We start from the raw sequence: 22,889 nt of genomic DNA, 5'->3' as shown, positions 1-22,889 counted from the left end.
CCCATTTGCCATCACTTGGCCCATATCCCTCCAAACCCTTCCGATTCATATACCCATCCAGATGCCTTTTAAATGTTGCAATTGCAATTGTACCAGCCTCCACCACTTCCTCTAGCAGCTCATTCTGTACATGCACCACTCTCTGCATGACAAAGTTGCCCCTTAGGTCCCTTTTATGTATTTCACCCCCCCCCCCCCCTCCCCCCACCTCACCTCAGACCTATCCCATCCAGTTCTGGACTCCCCCACCTCAGGGGAAAGAACTTATCTATTTACCCTATCCACGCCCATCATGATTTTGTAAACCTCTATAAGGTTACCCCTCAGCCTCTGACGCTCCAGGGAAAATAGCCCCAGCCTATTCAGCCTCTCCTATAGCTCAAACCCTCTAACCCTGGCAACATCCTTGTAAATCGTTTTTCTGAACCCTTTCAAGTTTGACAGCCTCCTTCTGATAGGAGGGAGACCAGAATTGAATGTAATATTCTGATAGATGCCAGAAATGGTAGAGGAGTGCAATTATAATATTTAAAAGACATTTGAATACATATGGCTAGGGAAGGTTTAGAGGGTTGTGGGCCAAATGAAGGCAAATTGGAATATTTCTGTTTAGGAATCTGGTCAGCATGGGCTGAAAAGTTAGTTTCTGAGCTGTCTCTGTAGTTCTTCACCCAGAGTGGTGAGCCTGTGGATTTCACTACCACAGTGTAGTTGAAGTCAAAACATTGTTTTCGAGGAATTAGGATGAACTTAATCAGCCACAATCATTAAATTGCAGAGCAGGCTCTGGAGTCTAATGTCAAGATCAGCGTGGTGCTGGAAACGGCAGCATCCGAGGAGTAGGAAAAATTGACATTTCGGTCAAAAGCCCTTCATCAGGAATGAGGCAGGAGCCTCCAGGGTGGAGAGAGGAATGTAACAGCAAAGATGGTTGTGGAATAGTGGTATATTTTTTTTAAAAAAGTTAATGGCTGACAATAAGGAGATCCCAGTGGGAAACAAGGATTCGAGGAAAGGGATAAGCCAACCATGGTTAATTGGGAGGTCTGGTCTAAAATCGCATTAAACAAAAGACCTTCAATGTAGCAAAGATAAGTGGTAAGTTCAAGGATTGGAAAATGTTTTTAAAAATCAACAAAAGTTGGCTAAAAATAAAATGGAGGGAGAAGATGAATTTTGAAAGTGAACTTGGCAATATTATCAACCAAGAATTGAGAGAGGAGTTGAATAAATACTGTTCATCAGTTTTCACTAAAGAAGATACTAATACAAAGAGGAAACAAATACAATTGTTTTCACATGAGAAAAGGTGCTCGAGAAGCGAATGGGCCTAAAAATGGATGAATCTCTTGTAACTGGTGAGATGCTTCTTTGGATATTAAAAGGAGTAGCTACAAAGATATTGATGCATTCTTAATAATCTTCCATTAATGCTTCAATTTGGTAAAAGTCCTGGAGGATTGGAAAACTGACTATGTATGATCTCTAATTTTATAAAGGGAAGGGAACAAAAATGGGTAACTTTAGGCCAGTTAGCGTAATGACCACGTTAATGGGGAAAATGTTAGAATCTATTGGAAAGGATGCAGTAAAGCATTTATAAGTACAGACTCTGGTGAAGATCACAAAAGGGAAGATCATCCTTGATTTTAGAATTTGGCTACTCAATAAGGTAAGAGCCCATTGTGTTTGGAGAAGTATAATAGCATGGGTAGAGAATTGACTGACTAATGTTTTCTGATTTTCTGATTGTCTATGGATGTAATTAGGGTAACTAGGCAGAGACTCTGGCCCTTCAAAGTTCAGCAAGGTGGCCTTTGTATGGAGCTGAAGGAGATGGGGGAAGTACAAAATGAGTATTTTGCATGAGTGTTTATTGTGGAGAAGGATATGGCAGATATTGAATGTAGGGAAGTAAATGGTGACATCTTGAAAAATGTCCATATTAAAGAGGAGGAAGGGCTGGGTGTCTTGAAATGCGTAAGTGGATAAATCCCCAGGACCTGATCAGGTGTACCCTAGAACTCTGGGGAGCTAGGGAAGTGATTGCTGGGCTTTTTGCTGAGATATTTGTCATTCATAGTCACAGGTGAGGTGCTGGAAGAGTCTAGGTTGGCTAATGTAGTGCCACTATTTAAGAAAGGTGGTAAGGAATAGCCAGGGAACTGTAGACCAGTGAGCCTGACATCTGTGGTGGGCAAATTGTTGGAGGGAATCCTGAGGGACAGGATTTACAAGCATTTGGAAAGGCAAAGACTGATTGGGGATAGTCAGCATGGCTTTGTGCGTGGGCAGTCATGTCTCATGCATTTGATTGAGTTACTTTAAGAACTAATAAAGATGATTAATGAGGGCTGAGCATTAATGTGATCTATATGGACTTCAGTAAGTCATTCAACAAGGTTCCTCATGGGAGATTGGCTCCAAGTGACCTTGCAAACCAGTTTTGTATCCAAATGACTTGTTCTCCCTGTATTCTAAGGTAGAAGGTAGAGGGTTGATTTTTAGACTGGAGGCCTGTGACCAGTGCTCTGCCACCAGGATCGGGTGCTGGGTCCACTACTTTTTTGTCATTTTATGTTCCAATCCAAATCATTTATATAAGAGGTATAGTTAATAAGTTTGCAGATGACACCAAAATTGGAGGTGTAGTCATAATATCACTAGATTATTAACCTAGAAACTCATCTCCTGTTCTCAGGGCCTGAGTTTGAATCCTGTTATTGCAGATGGTGCAATTGGAATTCAACAAAAGAAAAATGGAATTAATAATTTTCTGATGGCCATGAAGCCATTGTATATTGTCAGAACTATCCATCTGTTTCAACCAAGACCTTTGGGAATGAAATCTGCTATCCTAATCTGGTTTGGTCTCCAGATACATAGCAATGTGGTTGATTGTAAACTGCCCTCTGCAATGGTCACTTATTTGTAGCAGTCAATCGCTATGAATTTGCAAGAAAGAAATAAAACCAGCCAGACCACCTGGCTTTGACTTAGGATTGTCTTTGTCATTTCTGGTATCTATCAATATTGCAAAGTCTTCCTTACTATCAAATGGAGGGGAATGGTATCATACGCCAGCCAAGCAACAGCCTAACATAGTCATGCTCACAGAATTATATCTTTCAGATAATGTCTTACCCATCACTATTATAACCTTTTTGGATATGTCCTCTCACCAGTTGCATAAACCCAGCTCAGGTGACCAGGTCATGGTTTACAGTTGGATTGAGTTCCCTCAACCTCACCATTGACTCTGGAGCCAGTGGCGTCTCATGGTTTCAGTTTAAACATGGGCAAGGAAATATCCTCCTCATTACCACATGCTGTCCTTTTAGCTAATGAATCTATACTCCTCCAGGTTGAACAACACCTTCGAGAAAGCACTGAGGGTGGCAACAGTGCAGACTGTACTCTAGGTGGGGGATTTTGGTGTCCAGCAGCAAGTGACTTGACAGCGATAATACTAATCAAAGTGGTCTAGTCCTAAAGGATGTAGCTGCAGGACTGGGTCTGTGACAGGTGTTAAGGGAACCAATAAGAAGGAAAATCAGACTTGACCTCATCCTTTCCAATCTGCTGTTGCACGTGCATTTGTCCATCACTATATCTGTAAGAATGACCACCTTACTGTGGTGAAATCTTGCCTTTGATTGACGATAATCTCCATCGTGTTGAGTGGCAGTATCGTTATGCTAAATGGGATAGACTTCAAACTGATCTAACAGCTCCAGTTGGGCATCTGTGGCACTGTAGCCATTAACAGCAGCATAGTTGTACTCCAACATAGTCTACAACCTCATGGCCTGGTACACCATTGACTACAGTTTTTGAAAGATATTACTACTTAACTCACCCTTCAACAAACCCACTGTTTAAAACCTCCACACTATGTAAGTGCAAAATGATCTTAAACAGTGGAATCGTTCCTTTTTTTGTAAATATATTTACTAGCAAGAAAAAGAATTTGATTTCACAAACACATTATTGCAAATATAACAAATAACAGTATAGTAAAGAAAAATGCAAATTACAATGCGACTGCCTACAAACCTACCTTTAATACAATACAAAAAAAACCTAACACTGTGCAAAATAGCACCAATAAATAAGTGAGTGACAAATAAAACAAAAGAACACACAAAAGCACAAAATAGCAATACTTGCCGCTAAGCTCCCATACAAAACAACAGGAGTGTTGTGTGTATATCTACTCATATTAACTCAGGAGATTCCCCCCCCCCCCCCCCCCCCCCCCCCCCAGGGCTCAGCAAACCTAACCATCCTGGTTAAACAAGCACCTTAGTTAAGATAGCAGACAAATCTATATCCAAATAACTCAAAAAGGGCTGTTGTGTGGTGCACCAGCTTTGTAAAAAAGAAATCCAAGGGAATGTGCTCCATCATTAATTTCTGCCATCCCAGTAAGCCTGGCAGATTCTCTGACATGCAATTCATCAGAATATTCTTCTGTGCACAGTAAGAATTTTAAATAGTTTCTTCCCATGCCCGTTTAAAGATGATAAATTCGGTAGATCTAGGAGGAGCGATATTAGGTCTACTTTAACTTTGGTCCTCTACTCTCCCTAGCTCTCCTGCCTCAGTGCTCCAATAAACACTGAGCCTGTGGCATGTCCAGAAGCAATGGATAAGAGTACATCCACATGTTTTACATTTGGGGCATATTGAAGATACCCTTTTTATAAACTTCGCCAAACAGTCCGGTGCCAGATGAACCCTGTGCAGAACTTTTAACTGCGTAGTGCATGTGCTATTACAGATTGAGATCTTTTGCATGTCCTCCCATGTTTCAGAAGAGATTTCCACTCCTAGCTCTTACTCCCAGACCTCACACAACCAGTTAATATCCTGCCAGGCCCTGCCACCTAGCAAGCGATAAAGGGCACTAATGGAGAGGGTGATTGTGGAACGTAGCAACAGCCTCTCTGTATCAGGCTTATACAGAAGTGTAGTTGTCTTCTGGATGAAATCCCTAACCTGGAAAAGATCTCTGGGCTGCCCGTATATGAGGCTCAATTGCTCAAAAGACATAATTGCTGCCCATAGTTTAAACCCTGAGTCCGTCATCCCTGGTCGGAACCCTGGCATACCAACTATGGGTATAAGTGGCAAAGCAACCGTCACTCTGACACATTGCCTTCCATGCCTTGACCATACTAATACAAATGGTGTTCTGGCAGTAGTCCATAACTCTCCTCATATTAATATGTTGCTCATGGATAAGAAGAGTGCACTTTGCCTGGGAGGCCTTGATATCCAGCCGTATTGAGCCCAGATCATTACCTGCCCAATTGCACACAAAGGACACCAGGGAACTCAACTGATACCTCCTGATGTCTAGAAAATCAACTCTTCCTCATCCTTGAGACAACTGCAATTTGGTAAGTTTAATGAGGGGCCGCCCACAATGCCAGACAAAGGAACTAAACCAACCCATACGTTTCTGCAGCATTGACCTGGGAAACCGTGTAGGGAGCATACACATGGGATGATGCAAATGTGGAAGGGTATTCATCTTAATGAGGGCTAATCGGCCCAACCATGAAATTGGAAGAGCCTCCCATCTCTGGAGATCCTGCTAATATTGTCAAGCAAGTGAGCAAAATTAGTCTGAGATAACCGATCAAACATGGGGGTAATAAAAATGCCTAGGTATTGGAGCCCTGCCTGTGACCACTTAAAAGGGAATCTAGGGCCACCTTCAACCTCTGGCGCTTCCTTGAGTTTCCTCAAAGGCATTGCCTCCGATTTTGCAAAGTTGATCTTATATCCTGAAGTAGCCCCAAATGAATTAATACGTTGTATCAGATGGGAATAGAGGTCATTGGGTTCGATTTAAAAACAGAAGGACATCATCCGCATACAGTGTAATCTTGTGTACCCTCGATCCAACTTCCGGAGCGCTTATGTGGACGTTCTGACATCATCAGCATAACAACAGCAGTGAAAGGGGACAGCCTTGATGATTACCCCTACCAATCCTCAAATTCCCAGACTTCACCCCATCGGTGGTGATTGCGGCCAGAGGGTGGTGATATAAAACCGCCACCCACCTAGCAAAGACCCCACCCAGCCCAAACCGCTGTAAGATAGAGAGATATGGCCATTCCACCCGGTCAAACGCTTTCTCTGCATCTAAGGAAATCACCAACCCCTGAATTGATCGTTGCTGACATACTTGGACCATATTTAGCAACCTTTTAATATAATTACAGGACCTATAGCCTCTCCGGTCCTCTTTGAGAACATGGGGCAATCCCAAGATTTTAGACAGAATCTTGAAATCTGAATTTGATAGAGAAATGGGCCTGTATGAGGCACAATCCTCAGGAACCTCCCCTTCTTAAGAATGAAGGAAATATTAGCTTTTCTCAAAGATGGTGGTGAGCATTCATGTGTATAGGAGTGATTGTACATGTCCAACATGGGTCCTGACGGAATCCCTATAAACTCCTTAAAGCTCTCGTGGGAGACCATCAGGGCCAGGCGCTTTCCCACTCTGAAGTTGCCGAGCTGCCTCCTGTATATCCTGAACTGTCAAGGGGACATTAAGGAGAGAGGCCTGTACCAAGGTTACCCCTGGGAGTTCCAGGTTCTTAAAAAAAAGACTTCCATTTTGGCCACCTGTCCTCGCAATCTTCAGACAGATACAATTTGGAGTAAAAACTCCGAAAAGCCTCATTAATCCTTTTGGCATTGTGTATGTAAGGACCCCGGCGCTGTGTCTAATTGCTAATACCGGAAGGTTGTGATCCACTTTAGCTTAGTCACTGAAGGCAGTGCAAAATGTGCCGCCTTGCTGGCTTTCAACCGCATCTCAAGTAGACGCTGCTCCTCCCCCTTCTGTTGTTTCGGCTAGCCGAATAGGAAATAGCTAATCCTCTAGCAAAGGCCTTTACGGTCTCCCATACACAGACTGACTACTAGCTGTGCCTGAGTTGATAGTCAAGAACTCCTTCAAAAAACATTCCACAAGTCTGGAATCCTTAAGGAGAAAAGGATGCAAACGTTAGTGTCGCAAACCTCGCCCCTCACTCTTGGCCTTAACCTCCTTAACCTCCATGTGATTCGAGATCGTTATGTTCCCTATTTTACAACCCATAATCGAATGCAGAAGGGTCAAAGGAGCCAGAAAAAGATCAATCATCGTGTGACGTTTGTCGGTTTGGAAAAAAGGTGACGTCCCTGCTGGTAGGGTGAAGACATCTCCAAATATCCAGCCCCAGCTCCTCACGTACGTTAGCCACTGCTTGGCCTGTGAAGAAATAGTTGGGGAGCCACTCGGCATCCTGTCCACTGTCTGATCCAAAAGCCAATTAAAATCCCCTCCTATAATAATGTGCTGTGTTCCAAAGGCACTCTACTTAGAAAAGGCACTAACCCAAAATTTGATGGGATGCACAGGAGGACCGTAGACATTTAAAATACCATATTCCTCTCATGTATCAGGGCCTTAAGCATCACAAACCGTCCTTGCTCATCTTTCATTTGCTCTAATAATGCGAACGGAAGATTTTTCTGGATAAGTACCGCTACTCCCCTACTTTTAGTAGTAAAGGATGAAAAGAACCCCCTGTCATAACCCCTCTGTGTAACTTCAGGTCTTCCCCATCATCAAGATGGGTTTCCCACAACAGAGCGATATCAAACCTTTTCCTCTTAAGCTGGAAAGCCGTTTTTTCCTTTTAACAGGCGAATGACTTCCTTTGATGTTCCAGGTGCACAATTTAAGAAGACACTTAGCCATATCCCCTTTTAGAGACCTTTGAACCCCTGGGAGAAAGAACCCTGCTTACAATGTGGTGACCACAAGTCAATAAAGACCTCTAGAGTTGCAGAATTGTGTATACAAAAACTACTGTATCATAACTACAAACAACTATTGCTACCAAAAAAAGACAAAGAAAACCAACTATAAAACCTTAAACTGGAGACTCTTCCCCCTTGCCCATTGGGGGCACTCATCCTCCTAGTCCCCTCCTTCACAGCTCCTTCAAGCCTGGACTGTGCCCAGTCTTAGGCAAAAAAAAACTAACAGGGAGATGATCCTTAAGTCAACAAAAAAAAGACAAAGTCAGGATAAGCTCTCTGCCCATCCCTGGCTCCATGTCACCTACTTGTGACTGAAAGAGAACAAACAAAGGGAGACAACAAGGGACACCCCCAAAATTTCCTATGATAAAATCCAGTTATAAAAATTTATTAGGAACAAGATATTCCAAGATTTTAAAGAAATTATTAGGGAAAGAGAAAGGGGAAGGGATAACATGGAAAGAAGGAAAAGAGGACGGACATTAACCGTATTCTTCAGACCAGTTTGTCTATTTTAAAGTGGCTACAAAGTTCTTAGCTTTATCCGATGAATCACACTTATAAACTGAGTCCTCGTGGCTGAATGCCCAGGTTCCTCAGCTTGTTTTTAACTTCATTGAAGGATTCTTCTTTTGAATTACAGCTGCCAAGAAATCCTGGAAAAACTTGGTTTTTGACCCCTTGTGCAACAGTGCCTGTGAGTCTTTTCCCAGTGATCTGGAAGCTTCTATCACTTTTTGCTTGTCCTTGTACATGTGGAGGTGCACAAGGACTGGGTGGGGGCGCTGTACCGGCCCAGACCTGTGCACTGCCATCTGATAGGCTCTTTCAATCTACAGGCAGCTGGGCTCTATTTGAAGGCCCAGGAACTGCGGCAGCCAGTTTTCAAAGAAGCTGACTGGCTGCCCACCTTCTTCACCCTCCAGGAGCCCGACAATCCGAAGATTCGTCTTTTGACCTTGATTTTCAAGGTCGTCCAACTGGTCTCGTAAGGACCGCACCTCCCACTCTAGTACCTGGATCTGACCAGATGAGGACACGATCGCTGCTTCAGGGACCTTGGTTCGACCCTCCATCCGCTCCCTGAGGCTCTGGAGCTCCTGTTCATGCTTCTGCAGCATGGACGTGATGAGTTGGACCTGGGCAAGGATCTCCTCACCGATCTCTTCAATCGCAACCCAACCTTCAAGGTAAGTCGCCATCGTCGCCGCCAATTCATCTGAGTCTTTCAGGTCCTCCAGCTGCGGCCTCTGATATGCTCAGTGCTGCAGGGGAGTGTCCTCCCTGCTGCTGTTTGCTTGCTCCTTTTACTTTTGGCATCCTTCCCATTCTGTAAGGTTATAAACGAATAATTCCTCAACATAAGTTGGCGAGGGATGGCAAAAAACACCAATATGTCTTGGCTGTTAGGCAGAGCCATTCACGGCAGTTCTACAGAATTGCCGCCGTCTTGTCGAGTCCATTTAAAAAACAGTACCCAAGCTTATTTATTATTTTTTAGTGGAAGCTAACAAATTTCTGAATTATTTCTTCAGTGTTTGCTGGTTGCTTGAAACACTTCCGTATCTTGTTAATCCCAAGTCTGTGGTGGATAGAATGATGACAGCTACTGCTGGTCCTTTGGTGGCACTAATGGCTATAATGATCAGCTGGACTTTTCAGTGGCTGGCAGTGCTTGATTGGAAATTCCCATCTCGGGCTGTTTTCCTGTGGATGGTCACAAGATCTGCTGTTCACTTAATTGCCTGATTGGCACTTAATATCATTGGCTATCTGCAATATGAGACACTTACCAGCTGAAGGGAGAAGCCCCCTCCCTGGCACCTGGCTTAATTCCACACCCCCACACCCACATCACTTCCAGTTTGCAGGAAAGGTAAATGCAAGTTGCTAGTGCCACAGTCTAACTCGAAAGGACATGCCACAATGGTAATTAAGGACTTGAGGAAGGAATAGTTACAAGGTTGTTACGAACCATGTTGCATGGCATTCCTTTTTAGGGTTCAAGTTTATAGTTCTGAAGTTATTTTCTTAGATTTACAGTCTGGTATACATTGGTCTGGGAATGTGATGGAGGAAGATTCAGTTGTAGATTTCAAAAGAGAAATGGATGGTTTTGTGAAGAAAAATACTTGTAGGGTTATGATAAAAGAACAGCAGAGTGGCATTGGCTGAGTAGCTTTTGTAGAGAACTGGCAAAGAATCAGAGTCATGTAGCATGGAAACAGGCTCTTCACTCCAACTTGTCTATGCTGATCAGGCTTCCTTGTCCCGTTTGCCTGTGTTTGGTTGATATCCCTTTAAACCTATCCTATCCATGTGCCTGTTCAAATGTATTTTTAATGTTGTAATTGTACTCTACTCTACCACTTCCTTTGGCAGCACCCATATAAGCACCACCCTCTCTGTGTGGAAAACTTTACCCCTCCGTTCCCTTTTAATTCTTCCCCCTCTCACCTTAAACCTATGCCCTCTCATTTGAGTATGTTGAACTGAATAGCCACCTTCTGTGCAGTAATTGTTTAGTGATTTTCTGCTGAAACTATGATGGGAAGAATTTTGAGAAAATAATGTATATTTTGGGAATTATTTGATCATTACTGAGGCAAAATCAAAGTTTTGGCAACATTTCTATTTGTATCTTGCAGTCTATTTTTGCACATTAGCAGACTTCTGTAACTTTTTCCAAAATCAGTACTTAAATTTTCAAGTATTTGGTGGAATAATGCTAGAAACCCTAAGCAAAGTTTAGGACACTCTGAGTGTATGTAGCTTTTGCTAGAAGGTAAATGATTTAAAGGCATAACTAGAGATAAGTAGGTATGATTTCTTGACTAAAATTGAATATGCAAAACATTTGGCATTTTTAGAAAGTATAAGAAGGCAAAGAAGGAGTTGTTGACTAGAGTAAGAGAGGAGATCCGTAGATTAGTAATCGAGGACCTCTGATCAGAAAAACCAAACATGCAATTCGTTTGAAGTTCTGAGACAGCAAGCATTGGCCGGCGATGTTTAAAGACGGCCAATTAGTCGTGGTAGTTTTTTTTTATTGTATGGGATGTAAATATTGCAGTTATTGCCTATCCCTCGTTGCTGTCCATGTGCTGGAGATAGACCTACAATTCCATTAGGGAATTCCAGAATTTTGACCCAGCAACAGTGAAGGAATGATAATAATCAGGGTATTAAAAATTAACAATGTAACAAAAACACAAATTATTGGAAAACCTCAGTTAGTCTGGCAGCATCTCTGGAGAGAAAGTAGAGTTAACATTTTGGATCGAGTGATACTTCCTCAGAACTGATGGTAAATCCCATTGGAGAGAGGAGCAGAATTTCTTCAGGGTGGTAATGTGATTGTACGGTAATCATTGGTGATTTCACATATTGTTGAAAAATGTGGTGCTGGAAAAACACAGCAGGCCAGGCAGCATCCGAGGAGCAAGGGAATCAACGTTTCAGGCATAAGCCCTTCTTCAGGATTTCACATATTGACTTGGCAATAGTAAAAAGCACAAATAGTGTTGAAGATTAATTTCTGAAGTGTTAGGAATGATTATCTGGAGCAGTATGTTGAGCCAACTAGAAAACTGGCTGATATCTGAAAAAGGCTAATGAATAATCTTGTTCTAGAAGAGTTTCAGAGATGAGTGACCATAATATTTAGAATTTTACATTGAGCTATATCTCTTAAAACAATCTAAAGCCAGGATGTTAAATTTGAACAGGAAATATTATGAAGGAATGGTGAGAAAAATAGTTTAGATGGATTTGCAAAATACATTCCAGCAACTCTACATTCCTTTAAGGCAGAAAACCCCAAAAATATCTGTCAACTACGACTAACAAAGGAAGTTTAAAATTGAAGTCCAATTGAAAGAAAAGGATTATAATGTTAGCAGAATAAATGGTCAACCAGAGGATCAGAAGGATCTTAGAATTTAGCAAAGGACAACCAAGAATCTGAACGATATGAAAATAAATGAGCAAAAAACAAGTGAACGTAAAAATATCTATAGGTATGTTAAAAAGGCACATATCTATATTTTAAAAAGTTTGACGAAAGTAAATGAGGGTCTATTACAGGCAGACTTGGGTGAATTTACAATGGGTATTAGAGAAGTGATTGAGAAGGTAAATGATTACTTTATGCCTGTCTTCACTGAGAACTGGAAATCTATCAGAATTGGAGATCCAAGGGACTAGGGAAAATTAGTTGAAGGAAATTAGTATTAGCAAGGTTGTGTTGGAGAAATTAGTTAAACCAGGGTCTGATATTCTGCATCAGTGTTGAAAAAAGTAGCTACGGAGATGGTGGGTGCATTGATGATGGTTGCTCAAAATTCAGTAGATTCTAGAATAGTTCCTAAAGAATGGAAAGTATCAAATGTCACTCAACCATTTAAGAGGGGAGGAAGAGAATGAGGAACTACAGACCTCATGGCTTTAATAGAAGGGAAGGAGCACTAATCTACACAGTGGGCGCTTGGATAAAAATGACTGGACATGGTCAGTATGGATTTTGAGTTTGATTAAATCTGTTGGAGTTGGTGAAGAATATTACTAATTGTTAAAAGAAAGTCTTTGGACATATCAATAGTATACTTCAATTTTCAGAATGCTAAGGCCCTATGATGCATGATTAGAAGTAGCAGGCTGTTCAGCACATTATTGAGTCTGCTCTGCTGTTCAGTGAGATCATGGCTGATCTGATGATCCTCAGTCCACTTGCCTGCATTATCGCCATAACCCTTGATTTCCTGACTGACTAAAAATGTCTATCTCTGCCTTGAAATACACTTGATAACAAAGCCTATTCAGCTCTCAGCAATAAAGAATTCCACAGATTCACTACCCTTTGAGAGAAGAAATTACTCCTCGTCTCTGTATTAAATATGTGACCCCCTTATTTTGAAGATATAATCTGCTGCAGGATATTGATTGGCAAAGTTGAAGTGCAGGGGATAGGAGGTAATGTATTGCACAGATTAAGGATTGGTTAACTGGAAGAAAACCAATGTAAGAACAACAGGTCATTTTCGCTAGAGCTAATGGGTGAGGGTCAGAATTTGGGTCACAGCTATTTATGATATATATCATTGATTTGGGTGTGTGGACCAAATTAATATTTCCAAGTTTATAGATGCCACAAAGCTAGATAAGAATATGTGCTGTGAGGAAGATGCAAAGTGGATTTACAAGTATTTGGATAGATTTGGTGAGTGGAGAAGAACATGGCACAGAATATAATGAGCAAAAATATGAGTATATCCACTTTGGTAGGATGAACAGATCTGCAGATTATTTTTTAATGCTATGAGATGATAAACTATTTGTACAAAGAGACCTGGGTATCCTGATCATGAAGTCACCAAAAGCTAATAGGAAGGCAGTTAGGAAGGCAAATGGTTGTTAGCCGTGATTGCAAGAATTAAATTTACACAAGTCGCAAAGTCTTGCTTCAATTGTACAGAACCTTGATTAGATTGCACCTGAAGTGTTGTGCAGGTTTGATATTCTTGCCTCGAAAAGCAGTGTATTGCCAGTTAAAGTTCAAAAGACCTGTTCCTGGAATGAAAGGGCTGTCCTCTGAGGAGAGTTAAAGTGTGGCATTGGAAAAGCACAGCAGGTCAGGTAGCATCCGAGGAGCAATAGAATCAGTGATTTGGGCATTACCCCTTCATCAGGAATATTGGGGGATGGTGGGAAAGGGGGCTGAGAGATAAATTGGGGGGGAAGGTAGCTGGGAAGGCGATAGTTGGCTGCAGCTAGGGGGTGATAGTGATAGAAGATGGATAGGCAGGACAGTTCAAGAGGGCGGTGCTGAGTTAGAGGGTTGAATCTGGGATAGGGTGGGTGGAGGGGAGATGAGGAAACTGGTGAAATTGACATTAATGCCATGTGGTTGAAGGATCTCAAGGTGGAAGATTTAGGTTTTCTTCCTCATCAGGTGGCTTGAGTTTGGCAGTGGAGGAGATCCAGGACTTGCATGTCCTTGGAGAGTAGAAGTGGTCAGCCACAGGGTGGTGGGGTTGTTTTGTGTGTGTCCCAGAGATGTTCCCTGAAGTTTTCCTCAAGTTGGCGTCCTGTCTTCCCGAGGTAGAGATGACCACATCAAGAACAACGGACACAGTAGATGAGGTCTTTGGATATGCAGGGAAATATCTGCCGGATGTGAAAAGATCCTTTGGTACCTTGGACAGAGCTGAGGGGACCATAATTTCCTCTCCCAAGTGATCAACAATGCCCATAAGTGCATCTCCTCCATTTCCCACACCTCCACCCTTGAACTCCTTCCTTCCAACCACAACAAGGATAGAACCCACTTGGTCCTCACCTTCCATCCCAACAGTCACCAGATACAGTGCATTATCCTTCGCCATTTCTATCACCTACAATCAGACCCCATCACCAGAGTTATATTTCCCTCCCCACCCCAATCTGTGTTCTGCAGAGACCATTCCCTCCGTGACTCCCTTATTAGGACCGCGACCCCTCAACTCCCGGCACCTTCCATGCAGCCGCAAGAGGTGTAAAACCTGTGCCTACCCCCTCCCCCTCATACACTTCCATCCATGTCTGGAAAGGATATTTTCACATGCAGCAGAGATTTTTCTGCACTTCTACCCACCTCATCATCTGCGTCCATTGCTCTCGATGTGGTGCCCTCTATGTCGGGAGACAGGGTGCCAACTTGTGAAATGTTTCAGGCAGCATCTCTGGGATGTATACACGAAACAGCCCTGCCACCCTGTGGCCAGCCACTTCAACTTCCCCCTCCCACTCTGTCAAGGACATGCAAATCCTGTGCCGCCTCCATCGCCGAATCCAAGCCACCTGACGTCTGGAGGAAGAATGCCTCATCTTCCACCTGGGGACTCTCCAATCACAAGACATAATGTCGACTTCACCAGTTTCCTCATCTCCTATACCTCTACCTCATTCAAGATCTAACCCTCCAACTCTGCACTGCCCTCTTGAACTGACCTACCTGTCCATTTTCCTTCCCACCTATCTGCTCCACTCTTCCTCTGATCTATCACTATCACCCCCCCCACCTGCATCTACCTATCGCCTTCCCAGCTACCTTCCCACTGCCTCTGCCTCAATTTATCTCTCAGCTACCTCCACATTCCCACCCCCCATGTTCCTGATGAAGGGCTTATGCCCAAAATGTCGATTCTCCTGTTCCTTGGATGCTGCCTCACCTTCTGTGCTTTTCTAGCGCCACACTTTTAGATTCTGATCTCCATCATATTCGGTCCTCACTATTTCTCCCTGTCATCTGAAGACAGGTTATGAAAACTAGGCCTATATTTCGCAGACTTTTGAAGAATGAGAAGCAATCTCATTGAAACCTACAAAATACTTAAAGGGACCAACAGGGTTGATGGAGGTAAGATGTTTCTCCTGGTTATGGACTTTGGACCTAGTGGGTACAATAGAAAATAAGGGGGAGTACCCATAAGTGCGATATGGAGAATTTTTTTAACTCCAAGGTTTGGGATCTTTAGTAGTCTTTGTCTCTCAGGTCTGCAGAAGGTTGGTCTTTGAGCATCTTTGAAGTAGCAATTGACACATTTCTCAATATCAGTGACCTAACCGGTAACTTTCAAAGGAGGTTCCAAAGCACTGAAGGTGTCACCTCAACAGGGGATGAAACACCCTACAAGTCAACTTCCCAGCTCAGCAAATATACCCACAACCATGGTAACAGGCACTCAAGCTACAAATCTTTATGCAAACCAGTAATGTAAGGAATGCTGCACGTGTGGGGGAAAATGGAATTGAAGTGGGTGATCAGCCAGGTTTGACTAATGTAACCTCTTGTTTCTTGTGTTCCTATTTAAAGAAATTCTGCAAGAAAGACCCTCCAACTCTGCACTGTCCTCTTGAACTGACCTACCTGTCCATTTTCCTTCCCACCTATCTGCTCCACCCTTCCTCTGACCTATTAAGACCTATTAAGGTTAAGAGCTTTAAGTCTTGACCAATTAACATTGTTTATGTCTGAGTTATGAATGGTACTGTCTGACTGGTCAGTTGCATGTCGATTTCTTGAAGCCCTTTTATTGTGCCCATCTCATTAACAAATTGGGAGCTTCACAATATAGGAGAAGGTGTTACATTTGCATAAGTTTCAGTCTAATTGATTGTGGATTGCTATTTTCTATTTGTGGTCATTCTTTCCGGGCAAAGTTTATTATTAAACACCTTCAGTGGAAGATGACTATGCATTTGCATTTAAACAAGAATGTTGTAATGTTCGATATATATAACAATGTGTTATCAGTTCAGTGAAGAAGTGCTCATTGTTGTCCATGACCAGTGTGAAGCATATTGTAGAGTTGTCAACCTGATAAGGTTCATTCAAATTGTACTTATCTACCTTATGTTCTATAATAAATAATGCAGTAGCTAGAATGTTGGCACCATTCTGATTCTGTTGTACAGGAAGGAGGGTCAAAGTGCAATAGTGTTAGTCATGGTGGATTCCATGGTCAGGGTCCACATTGACATTTCTGTGGCTGCTTGTGAGATTCCAGGATGGTGTGTTGCCTTTCTGGTGCCAGGCTCAAGGATGTCTCAGAGTGGACATATCGCATTCTGAAAAGGGAGAGTGAGCAGCCAGAGGTTGAAGTCCTTTTAGAACTAATGACATTAGCAAGAACGGTGAGGTCCAGCAAAAGGAATTTAGGGAGTTCGGCAGAAAGTTAAAGAGCAGGACTGCTAGGGTTGTAATGAGAAAGTGTATAAGGTATGAGCAGGTAGGGAAATAATTAAGTTAAGGGTTGCTTGACAAAAGGCTTAGTTACGATGAAGGACTTTTGCCCGAAACGTCGATTTTCCTGCTCTTCGGATGCTTTTCCAGCACCACTCTAATCTAGACAAAGGCTTAGCTAGGATGGCTTGGATCAGATAAGAACTTGCAGTAAACAGTGAGGCATTGAAGGCAAGGGTAGTGTGTTAACGAGGTGAAAAATTATTCATTATGTAAAACCATTTAACAGGATGAAGAAGCATTCATTATGTAAAGTTAGTTAACAAGGTGAAAAGCATTCATTATATGAAGCCAGTTAACAAGGTTAAGAACATTTATTGTATAATGCCGGATGGCTTAATCTTTACTATTGACACTCGCTGTTTGTAATGGTCACCCAATCAATATAGATGTTGCCCTATTTGCATACTGCTTCCTGTAAGTGACTACATAATTAATTAAGAATCTGCTGTTCGAGAGAAGACCGAGAAGTCATGTCTCTGTGTACATAGGCGATCGTTCTCTTTCCCTCCATGGCTGGAATAAAGATGGGGGTAAAGCCATACTCTGTCTCTGAGCATTTTGCGGGAACAGGACAACAGTAACTCAGGATTACTCGCTGTCCCACATGCTGTTGTGGTGAGAAATAGGAAGATAGCACAAAAGAATACGTGGCTAAAGAGCTGATTTAGGAGGGAGAGATTCAGCTATTTGCATTGTTGGGATATCTTCCAGGACAAGTGGGACGTGTAAAAAGTATGGGGTGCACCTTAACTGGAGAGATAGCAGTATCCTTGTGGGAGGTTTGCCAGTGCCACTTGAAAGGTTTTAAGTTTGTATGGCAGGGGGTTGGGAACTGAAGCAGCTGGTCAGCAGGTGAGAAGAAGGTGTCTCACAAACCTCTGAGATTTTTGAGAAGGTGACCAAGCACGTAGATGAGGGTAAGGCAGTTGATGCGGTATACATGGACTTCAGTAAAGCCTTTGATAAGGTTCCACATGGTAGGCTGTTGGAGAAAATGCAGAGGCATGGAATTGAGGGTGATTTAGCAGTTTGGATTAGAAACTGGCTTTCTGAAAGAAGGCAGTGAGTGGTGGTTGATGGAAAATATTCAGCCTGGAGTCTGGTTACTAGTGGTGTGCCACAAGGATCTGTTTTGGGACCACTGCTGTTTGTCATTTTTATAAATGACTTTGACGCAGGCATAGGTGGATGGATTAGTAAATTTGCAGATGGCACTAAAGTCGTTGGAGTAGTGGACAGTGTGGAAGAATGTTACAGGTTGTAGGGGGACTTGCATAAACTGCAGAATTGGGCTGAGAGGTGGCAAATGGAGTTTAATGCTGCTAAATTTGAGGTGATGCACTTTGGGAAGAATAACAGGAAGGCAGAATACTGGGTCAATGGAAAGATTCTTGGTAGTGTGGATGTGCAGAGGGATTTTGGAGTCCATGTACCCAGGTGGATAGTGCTGTTAAGAAGGCTTACGGTGTGTTAGGTTTCATTGGTAGAGGGATTTAGCTCCGAAGCCGTAATATCATGCTGCAACTAATCAAAACGCTGTTGTGACCACACTTGGAATATTGTGTACAGTTCTTGTCCCCATATTTTGGGAAGGATGTGGAAGCGTTGGAAAAGGAGCAGAGGAAATTTACCAGGATGTTGCCTGATCTGGAGGGAAGGCCTAATGAGGAAAAGCTGAGAGACTTGAACCTGTTCTCATTGGCAAGAAGAAGGTAAGAGGGGATTTGATAGAGACGTACAAGATGATCAGAGGATTAGAGAGGGTAGACAGTGAAAGTCTTTTTCCTAGGATGATGACATCAGCTTGTACGAGGGGGCATAACTATAAATTGAGGGGTGATAGATTTAAGACAGATGTCAGAGGCAGGTTCTTTACGCACGGAGTGGTAAGGGCGTGGAATGCCCTACCTGCTAATTCAGCCACATTAGGGAGATTTAAACAATCCTTAGATAAACACATGGGTGATTTTGGGATATGGGGATGAGCTGAGAATAATTCGCAGGTCGGCGCAACACCGAGGGCTGAAGGGCTTGTTTTGCGCTGTATTGCTCTATGTTCTATGTTCTATAAGGTAGAGGTTAACAATGAACAAGCAAGGTCAGTTTAATGAAGGTGGGACTCTTAAAAGTGCATTGGGTAAGACAGGAGGGAGGAAATAATACAACGCTGAATGACAGGATAGGGTGTACAGCCAAAATTAGAGTTCTTCGTACAAATGCACAGAGTTTAAGGAACAAGTTAAATGAGCTGTAAGCACAGATTCATATTGGAAACTAAGGTATAGTAGCGATTACAGAGGCTTGTCTGTGGGGTGATCAGGAGCAGGAACTGAACATACCAGGTTATAAGATTTATAGGAGGCATAGCAAAAACGACAGACAGGATGGCATAGCATTACTAATTAGAAAATGGAATCACTTCAGTGGTGAGAGAGAATGTAAGGAGGGAGAGAGCATTCCAAAGACCTTTTTGGGTGGAACTGAGGAGGCATAAAGGAATTAAAACCTCATTAGGTGTCCCATATAGACCACCTCGTAATAGCTGAGAAGTGTATAATTGTTTAAATGCTGAAATTAGGCAACTGTGTAGCAAAGGCAGAGTCACATTAATAGAGGATTTTAATCTTAACATAGATTAGGATAGACAGACAAGCACCTGCCAGAAAGATTGTGAATTTCTTGTGTCCCCAGCATAGTTTCCTGAGGCTGTATCTCTTTGATGCAACAAGGGGACAAGCAACATTGCACTTCATAATGAGCTTGATTTAATTAGTGACCCAGTTGTTTGTGAGCATTTTGTCAAATAGTAATCATAGCATAATTGAGTTTCATGTAGTGTTTGTAAGAGACAAAGAATGGATTTAAGTCTTGCAGACTTTAATGGGACGAGACAGAGATTGTCCACAGTAAACTAGCAACACTGCTAATAGGTAAAACAGCTGAAGAAAGTAAGGGTGTTCAAAGAAATATTTTAATGTAATTCAGAAGCATTTTGTTTCCATGAAAAGGAAAAGCGCCACCTCACAGAAGAAACTTCCATGGGGATAAGGGACTTGGTTAGAGACAAGAAAACAGCAGATGCTGGAATCCAAGGTAGACGAGCAGGAAGCTGGAAGAAGGGTTACATCCAAAACGTTGACTTCTCCACCTCCTGATGGTGCCTGGCTTGCTGTGTTCTTCCAGCCTCCTGCTAGTCTACTATGGAGATGAGGGACAGCATAAATTTCAAAGAAAGAGGCTTATAAAAATGCAAAGAACAGTACAGATCCCACAGAATGGGACAAATACAAAAACCAACAAAAGGCCACAAAGTGGCTGAAAAGGATTATGAAAGGAAACTTACAATGGACATAAAAGACAATAGATGTTATAGTTGTATAAAGGGAAAGTGGCTGGTTAAGAGTGCTGTTTGCCCTTTGAAGGCTGAGTGGGGATATTGTCAAGGACCATGAGGAAATAGCACACATGCTGAACAATTATTTTGCTTCAGTATTCGCAACAGAAATGGAGGATAGCTTGCTAGAAGTCCCAAATAAATTTACATGGATCAAGGACTAAATAAAATAAGTTGAAGTAAATCATCAATAATGGGGAAATTAAGAGAACTGAAGATTGACAAATTCCCAAGACCTAATGGTTTCCATGCACAAGTGTTCAAGGAGGTAGGAGATGCTGATGCCTGAACCATAATCTTTCAAGAGTTCCCTAGATTTAGCAGTTGTACCTCTGAATTGGAAATTTATTCATGTCACTCTGCTGATTAAGAAAGGTATCAGGAAGAAACAGAGGGAATTGCAGACCAGTTAGCTGTGGTGGGGAATTTGGTTCTGGACTCCAACAATGATCGGGCAATTGATTACCTAAAAAAAAATTCAGTTAATCAGGGAGAGTCTCTATGCATTCATGAAGGATAGGTGATGCCTGATAAACCTAGAGTTTTTTTTTGAAGTAGTAGCAAAGGACTTTTAAAAGGCTAAAGTCCTACATCAGACTGTTAGCTAAGATGGAAATTCATGGAATTGAGGGCAAATTACTGACTGGGAGAGGAACCTTGGTTGAGTGGCAGGAAACAAAGTTGGAATAATGGTTAAGTACTCAAATTGGTAGGACATGACCTGGTAGTTGGCAGTTGGACAGGCTTCCAGTTTTCAGCAGTGGCCAGTTTGTGAAACCAAGAGGCTGTGGAATGAACGTAAAATCATATTTGTCTTTAGCTTGTCTTTTATTTAATATCATTTATGTAATAAAATAGCATTGTTTCATGTGGTTATGTTTGGTTCTTTTCCCGAGGTTTCACACAAGATGTAATTCACACACACCAACTTCTGCAAATAGTTAAAGTTTATTAAAGCTTGTACAAGCTAAGTGACATGCATAATGGCATACTGTGTGCAAATCTGATCCCTACACCTAAGGGAAGGGTGTTTTGGCTTTGGAGGGAGTTCAGCGCAGGTTTACAATATGATGCTTGGACTTTAGGGGTTTAGCTAGGAGGAGAGATTAAACAAATTAGGCTTTTGTTGTCTAGAATTTAGAAGCTTAAGCAGCAAATTAATTGAGATCTTCAGCCTATTAGCAGGGAAATACAGTGTACAGAACAATCTTGATTATCCGAATGAGACGGGTGGGGAGTGTTTTGCTTGGATGACTGAGAGTTCAGATAGTGTTTTTATGGGACCTTGAGATCTTATTTGGATCATCTGAAATTCGGATATTGAGATTTGTTCTGTAAAGAAACTTCTTCCACTGGTTCAAGATTCTAGAACCGGGGCAAAGTCCAAGAATTAGGGCCAGGCCATTTGAGAGATGTCACTTCTACATGCAAAGAGTGGAGGAAGTTTGGAACTCATTTCCTTGAAGTGGTCAATGCAAATTCAATTGTTCAAACTTATTCGGGAGAGACAAACTTTTATTAAGCCATACTATCTAGGGATATTGACCCAAGGCAGGCACATGTTAGGCCACATATCAGCCATGACCTTATTGAATGGTCGAGCAGGCTCATAGGGATGAATGGCCTATTCCTGTTCCTGTGTTCCTAATGAAGTGAATTGTTTTTGATTGCATCATTATTGCTGATAGGAGGTTTTAATGCCTTGTTCATCAATTTATTTGATTTGCTGTGGTTGACTGGGATTTAATTCCCATATCAAAAATATAAAGTTCAATTGCTGGCTTGTATATTCGCCTTCAAACATGAAATAAAACACAACCAAGCCAGTAGAAAATTAAGTTTTATTATATTGCATATGCAAAGTTCACTGTTGCAGGATTTGCGACGTGGGACAAACAAGACAAAGCATGTGTGTTGTTGTAGAATATGCTATTGAAGATATTTATGCAGTATAGGTTCATGGAGCTATAAAATGGTCACAACACAGGTTCTCCCTCTCTCCCTCACAACCCCCATGTTCCCTCTCCCTCCTACTCCCTATGTTTTGTGTGCCTGTCCATTCCTTTGCCTCCAATCCATGCAACCACATTTCCTCAGCTCCTTTCTTCATCTCCCCATTATTGTTTTGAACCAGTGTCTGGGATGGATGATTATGTAATAAGAAAACACATTGTCTTTTCTCCCCACAGTGTGCTGCATACAGACGATAATTCTATTCACCAAGGAGCCCTACTCACAGGATGCTTTGCATGGGCGCAGTGCAATACTCCGTTGTGAGGTTGAGATTCCAACAAATGTTGTTTTTCAGTGGTTGCTAAATGGAAAACCTGTGAAGACTTCTGAGAGACGCTTCATTGAAGGCAGCAATCTGCAATTTACTGCAGTTGATTGGAGGGAGGACAGTGGAGACTTTCAGTGCATAGCACGGAATACAGTTACTGGAGAGGAAGCTAAAACAGCAACCGCGTCTTTCAATATCAAATGTGAGTACCAATGCTTTCTGGTTAGGGATGGTCCTATCTTACCTTGAAAAGGTTAACAAGTTCAAGGGTATGATTTTATGTTGAGCCAGGAGTTTGGCAATTCAGAGACACCTGTAGAAAGAATTATTAATTATTATTCAAAAGAAAATTCAGAAAAGTAATGACATTGAAAATTCATACTGGGAAAATGAAAACATGAGAATGTGTTAATGGACTGAGAGAATGTTAATGTGGACCAGTCCCTTGAACTGCTTCAGTCTTTATGATGTTTGTGCTTCCACAGATTGCTATTTTCAAGATATTAACAGGAAAAGATAAACTATTTCCACTGGTTAAGGATTCTCAAGCTAGGGAGCATAGTTTGAGAATTAGGGCCCAACAGTTCAGGTGA

General features: G+C 42.1%; 1 protein-coding gene across 1 annotated transcript in view; it reads left to right on the top strand.

The window, feature by feature from the left end:
• ptk7a (protein tyrosine kinase 7a) overlaps nucleotides 1-22,889 on the top strand; it is a 138,472-nt gene that overhangs the window by 70,716 nt on the left and 44,867 nt on the right. Inside the window, exon 2 of the mRNA XM_072550697.1 lies at nucleotides 22,205-22,498. Coding sequence (XP_072406798.1) covers nucleotides 22,205-22,498 — 294 coding nt within the window. The remainder of the gene's footprint in view (nucleotides 1-22,204; nucleotides 22,499-22,889) is intronic.

This window comes from Chiloscyllium punctatum, chromosome 3 (genome assembly GCF_047496795.1).
Source record: "Chiloscyllium punctatum isolate Juve2018m chromosome 3, sChiPun1.3, whole genome shotgun sequence".
NCBI lineage: Eukaryota > Metazoa > Chordata > Chondrichthyes > Orectolobiformes > Hemiscylliidae > Chiloscyllium > Chiloscyllium punctatum.
Note: the sequence above shows the minus strand (reverse complement) of the source record. Positions and strands in the feature narration are given on the sequence as shown.